At 43.1% G+C, this 6506-nt stretch overlaps 1 protein-coding gene across 1 annotated transcript; it reads left to right on the forward strand.

Annotated features, from left to right (window-relative positions):
- The first annotated feature begins 453 nt into the window (after nt 1-453).
- On the forward strand, nt 454-1359 carry Tas2r1 (taste 2 receptor member 1). Its single transcript, XM_048456995.3, has one exon. It carries the CDS (start codon nt 454-456, stop codon nt 1357-1359), a length of 906 nt encoding a protein of 301 aa, XP_048312952.3.
- Nucleotides 1360-6506: the final 5147 nt, after the last annotated feature.

Raw genomic sequence — 6506 nt, forward strand, 5'->3', positions numbered from 1 at the left:
AGAACTAGAGTGGAGGGATCTTACATTCCTACCCTATGTCATCACTATGACAGAAGTGATTTGTCTTTATGTCGCTTGAGGAGGCCTCATTAGTATTAAGTAGAATGTAAGGAAGTTCAGTCATGAGGGAGCTCCTACTAGCCACCTGGAGGGATCTGATTGCACCATTTGCTTGTGATAGCTTTGACACCTAAGCAGACCTAAAAAACTGCAAAAACCATCAGGAACACACAATTTGTTTTGACAATATCTCTTCCTCATTTGACTGTCTTTGAGCTGAGAAGGAAATTGTATAAACAAACGAGTCCCACTTTTCTCTTCCATTGCCTTCCTGGTTAGCGTCGTCTCCAAAGGGGCTCTGGTCCAATTGAAAGAAAGCAGGAATCACGTACGTCTGAGACGGTGCAGAACTCTTCGCAGTATTTTAAGAAGCCATTGGTTTTTCCCTTTAAAATGCTGGAAGATCATACATTCTTCATCTTTCTGGTTATGATGGTGCAAATGCTCACTGGGATGCTGGCAAATGGCCTCATTATGGTTGTCAACGCCATTGACATGGTCACTCGGAGGAGATTGAACCCGTTGAATCTGCTTCTCTCTTGCCTGGCAACCTCTCGGATCATTCTGCAGTTGTGTATCTTGTCTGCACAACTAGGTATATTCTGTTTGGTAAAGCACTCTTTATTTACCGACAACATTACCTTTGTCTTCTTTATAAATGAACTGAGTCTTTGGTTTGCCACATGGCTTGGGGTTTTCTACTGTGCCAAGATTGCTACCATCCCTCACCCACTTTTCTTGTGGCTGAAGATGAGGATAGCCAGGTTGGTACCATGGCTGATCCTAGGGTCTGTGCTCTACGCAACCTTTACTGCTGTGGTCCTTGTCGGAGAGGCTTCAACAATTCCCAAAGAAATCTTTGAACGTTTTTTGTCTAAAAATTCAACTCAGGTCATACCGATACCTGCCATGCCCCTCTCTTTCTTCATCCTGGGGCTCACACTGCCATTATGCATCTTCATTGCTGCTGTTCTGCTCTTGATCTTCTCCCTGTGCAGCCACAGCTGGAAGATGAGGACTATGAGGGGCACCCGGGAGCTTTGTAGACACGGCCACATCAATGCAATGTTCTCCATTCTATCGTTCTTGATCCTATACTTCTCCCACTATATGGTGGCCCTTGTGATCTCTACCCAAGGTTTTCACTTAGGAAGCACAGCTTTTCTATTCTGTGGTTTGATGATTGGTATATACCCCTCATTACACTCTGTCATCTTAGTTCTAGGAAATCCTAAGCTGAAACAAAATGCAAAAATGGTCATTGTCCATTGTAAGTGCTGTCACTGTGTGAGAGCGTAGTCACTTCAGGAAGATGATGCAGTCACTTGCCAGTGCCTGTCACTCATCACTCAGCCAACAAAGCATCCTTCTCATAAGTGTATGTAATAGCATCTTAATCTCCAGCCTGAGGCTCACTGCTAGGTTTGCTAAAAGTTAATTAGATTATCAGATTGCTCATCCACTCTCCTTGGCTGAAGATGGAGACTCTCTGGTTGGTACTGTGGCTGATCCTGGGGTTTGTGCTCTATGTAACTGTGACTAATATCATCCAAGTTAATTGATTATAAAAGCACATGTTGGTGGATGACATCAAGGTCTGTATCCCAGCTCTGGTGTGTAAGTCCCATCTTGTAAGATGATGTCACTGATGAGGCAGGACAAACGAAGCGAGGGCCTTTCTGGATTGCTTGCTGCAGTGCATATGAATCTATAATTTTTCCTCAAAGAAAAAAATTTAAAGAGAAGAAAAGCACAAGATTGACCTTACAAGGCCCGGAGAACAGAACACTAACATCCCGTGTTAGTTGCCTGAACTCAGACACCATCCCAGACTTGAATAAATTGACTGGGTATGTCTTGATCACAAGAATATCTTCTGTCTTGTTTGTTGGAGTCACAGAAAGAAAAACCACTCTTCTTCTTTGGGTCAGAAAGGAAGCTGCGGACCAGGCCTTCTCCGTCCTTGTGAGCATGCTCCCCTCCTCCAGGAGCAGAGAACCCAGCGGCATCCCCATTGACCGTTAGGAAGGCTGATAGACAGAGAGGAGGGACTTTTCAGAGGTGGAAGAGAATGAAGAGGAGGAGGTGGAGGAAGGAGCTCTTTGTTTTCTGTAATTGTACATCTTCAACAGACAATGACTTGCAAAGGCTTTTCATTTTGCGTTTGTGCAATCCTGCCTGGGGGGGTCCTTTTGACTGATAGTAACAATTTGACAATTCCACTTCCCATGTCTTCCTAATGAAGCAATGTCAACAGGGGTGAATGAGGCTCATAGGGTCTCTATCTGCTTGAAGACATAGATACATTTTTCTGTTGGGAAGATGACTTAAGATTCTAAGCTCTCTCTCTCTCTCTCTCTCTCTCTCTCTCTCTCTCTCTCTCACCTTCTGTCTCTCTGTGTTTGTGTATCAGAGTATCATGTGTCATGCATTTCATACATGTAAATAATGTAATTAATAACCTCTGCTTCAATATCCTCCTTTGCTTATCCCTCTTTCCCTTCCTTCTCTCAAATAGTTTTTTTTTCTATTTTTATTTTTTCAATATGGTTTCTGTATGTGGGAGAAAATGTGACATTTTGTCTTTCTTAGTGTGGCTAATTTCGGCTAACACAGTGATCTCTAGTTCTAGCCGTTTACCTGCAGGTGACGTCATGCTACCCTTCTTGATGTCTGACGAACCCTCTGCTGTATTATATGTATAGCACATTCTCTGTTGATTGTCACAAGGGTCAGTTCTTGGCTCTTGTGACCAGTACCATTCAGACCCCAGACTCTGACTGTATGACAACCCCTGCTTTAAGAGTGCTAGTTAGTAAGATGACTTGTAAGATCTGACGGTGATACTACTATTGGCAAGAGCTTTTGATAGAATAAACAAAACAAGAATTAAGCACTTTGAAGTCATTGCAAAGTCTACTTTCCTCCCAAACTCGTCTCTGATTATTTTGTTATTGGTGCTGTAGAGGAAAGCACTGCTCAGTTTCAGAAATGGCACCCTCACTGGCTTCATCCCTCAGACGGTCTTTGTCTCTTTGCCAGCCCTCCGCACCATCTATTCCTTACTTGCCCTCTTGCTCCAAGAACTGGGCTTGCTGTGCTTTGGAGATGGTTTTCGTACAGGATCCCTGGGCTTCTGTTGGAGTTGAAACTCCATCCCCAGTTGTTGGAAACCTCACAGACGACAGTATCCAAGTTATTTAGAGGCACCACCTTTGGGTGGTGATGGTGATGAGATAAGGTATTTCATTATAGCCCTCATGATTGGTGTCCCTGGTGGGTTCATCATGAGGAGAGAGTGCAGAGGAGACTGGTGTGTGCACTCTCCCTCTTCCTCACTGTGAGATGCAGTGCTCCCAGATGTTGCTATCAAAAAAGCCACGGTAAGGAGTCACACCTGACATTGACCCCAAACCAAAAATCCAGATGAACCTCTTATTTATTTATTTTGAGGGGTTGGGTAACATAAGTGGTTCATGGTATAGTGTTATTGGCTATGGAAAATGTACCAAGGCAGGGCTGACTCCTAGGAGCTCTGGGCTTGAGAGCTCCTTCATGGTCCACCAGGGAATCTCATAACTGTGTTCCATTGTCGTCACTTCCAGTCAACTGTGGGCTCGGAGGAAGGCTCTTCCCGAAAAGGGACAAGCAGGAATATTCTGCTCTGTTTTTCACAGAGAAGAGACACAAATCCCTAATGGAGTCTCTCATTGGCCATGACTTCCCCAGGTTCCAGCGATGAACGATGCAACCTCATTGTGCACTCTCAATCTATTTGCTTATACACACAGACTTTAAAAATAGTAAATGTCATAATTTGGATATTAAAATAATATGCCGTCTAGAATGTCTCACAAGTGATACATGTCTCATACATTCTTACTTGTGGATGCAGCAGCTGCTGGAGGGTAGACTACTCTAGAGTTGGAAGTGCTAGGCAGACATTACCATTTAATGATTACCCTTGGACTTGAGGCTAATGATTTCTTGAAGCTAATGACCAACCATCCTCAGTCCTCCAGACAGTTCAAAGGTTACGCCCACCTGAATGTTTATAATCTTATTCCTCAGGTTATGAATATTCTAATTTTAGGCTTGGTTAATATGGCCTACAAAAATTTTCCCACTTATATGTCTTTTGAGTGAGACAACACAGGTCAGCAGAAATATACGTGAAAGTGGGAAATGCTCCCCACTGTGACAATTGACTTTGGTAGCCAGCAGATGGCAGGTGTTTCGGGCAGATGGCACCACATTGGAGTCAAATTCAATTGGACAAAGCAGGGAGAGTCACAGGCATTAATGGTCTTGCTAGGAAGTGAGTGCAGAGTCTGGTTCTATGTATTAACATGGTAGGCATGTTTGTTATTATTATTTATTATTATTATTATCTATTCTCTCATACCTCTTTGAAAAACATCACACTACTGAAATGTGTGTCCCTGGAAGAATCACAGTGAAAAAAGCCATGGAGAGCTGATGGCAGTTAACAGTAACATGGGGGCATCGGACTCCCTGCTTTCTTGACAAATGAATGTAACCCCCTTCTCGGTGTATTAGACTATCCAATACATCCCCCACACACCTTTTCAGTACTAAATAATGTTCACCTTTGAGATATGAAGTTAACGTTTGGTTTTGTGACTGTGGCATCCAGAGCTGCTTAATCTTTTTGGGCTGAACATCAGAAGTTGGTGATTTCATTCTATTGTTTAAGGCATATTCAAATCACTGATGCATAGGTTTTTTTTTAAAAAAATTCTGTATCGTTTCTATCTTCAATGTTTCATAGCATTGAATTAGCTAGTTACTACAGAGCACTGATAACATGCCTATTTTTTTTTTTAAGTGACTGAAGGTTCCTTTAATTTTCAGTACAGTCTTTCTGAGAAAAAAAATATTCACTGCAATTGTGTTCAAGTTTGAGGATGTTATGGACTTCTGTAACAGAGCATGTTAACTTCTCTCAGCTAAACTTCTCACTGATTTAGGGACTTAGGAACACACACACACACACACACACACACACACACACACACACACACACACGAGGCTGATGTGTGACAGGGTAGTGGGTGCATCTGGGAACGAGCAAGGACAAAGTCTAATAGCCAGGCTGAACCTATCTCTTGATGAGCCCTCACTGAACAAACCAAGGTACTGAACCATGGGGAATGTCTGGTTCTTGAGAGGACAGCCAGGAAGAAAGTGGTGTAGGACCCCAGGCTGTGGCTACAAGTGAAGCAGGACCTCCATGCGACTGTAGAGATGGATGACTTCCAGCCCCAGCCGTCCCCATTTAGAGAACAGATGTTATCCTTCCGAGTCTTCCTTCTCTTGAAGCCCCACGTACTGGCTTCAGAAACGCTGTCCCCATCTGACTGTTGATCTAAAGCTCGGTTTCTTGATAAATTCTCTAGAACATTCATCACTTCTATTCTGAAAAAAGCAGGTGGGAGTTCTGAAATGAAGGCTCACACTTCTACCACAAGCTATGACATCATCAGTGCTGTTTTCCTGGGGAATAGACCCAGGCAACCTGCTCTCTGCGATGAGGCAACCAAAGGTATGGCATGGTTTGTCTAGGTTCCCTTCGTCCATAGGTGAGTCAAACCACCGAGTTTATAAATCTTGAGACCTGTAGCCTTGGCTCTCCTCATAAGGATGTCACCTGCTCAACTGGGTCACTACAGCAGTGTCTGCAAAGCCTATAAGCATCAACCAGAAGTAAGTCTCAGTTTCTCCATCTGTAGAATGGGGAGAAGAGTGAAGATAGACCAAATGTAATCAAGCCTCAGGCCCATGGTTACCACAAAGAACATCACTGTAAGATTGGGGACTGGGACACAGACTAACAGCAGCATGACACGTGCCGGTCAGAATGTGGGTACAGGTTCATGGCATCTTACTCTTTAGGTGTAGTCTTTGCACATGTTTACTAAGACAACCTAGGGAAATCATTTAGTATGGCTCATATGAGTTTAGGGATAACCACGTGAGATTGGCTGGGCAATAAGGAAAGATGCGTCTGGAGAAGAATTATTCTTTCCCTCTCTCCCCTCCTCCCTCTCTACCTTCTTCCCCCCTCTGTCTCTCAGAAGCCATCAGTATGCCCATGGCTCTTCTTCTAGGGGTGACAATTAAAACTGAAGTATAAGAGACCATCAGTTTGAGAAGGAGTAGGAGGGACATAGGAGAAAATGGAGAGAGGAGGGGGAAGAAGAGAGTGATTTAAATAGAGTATTCTTATATGAAATTGTCAAAAAAAAAAAAAAAGAAACAATGTAGGGACAACCCAAGTTTCCATCAGCAAATGAGGGGAGCCACAAGATGTGATATGTCAATCCTATGGGATATTATTAAGTATTTTATTAAGGAATAAAATATATGCTACAATATAGATAAACCTTGAAGACATTTTGCTAAGTTAAAGAAGATAGGTATTG

This window comes from Myodes glareolus, chromosome 15 (genome assembly GCF_982192425.1).
Source record: "Myodes glareolus chromosome 15, mMyoGla1.1, whole genome shotgun sequence".
Lineage (NCBI taxonomy): Eukaryota > Metazoa > Chordata > Mammalia > Rodentia > Cricetidae > Myodes > Myodes glareolus.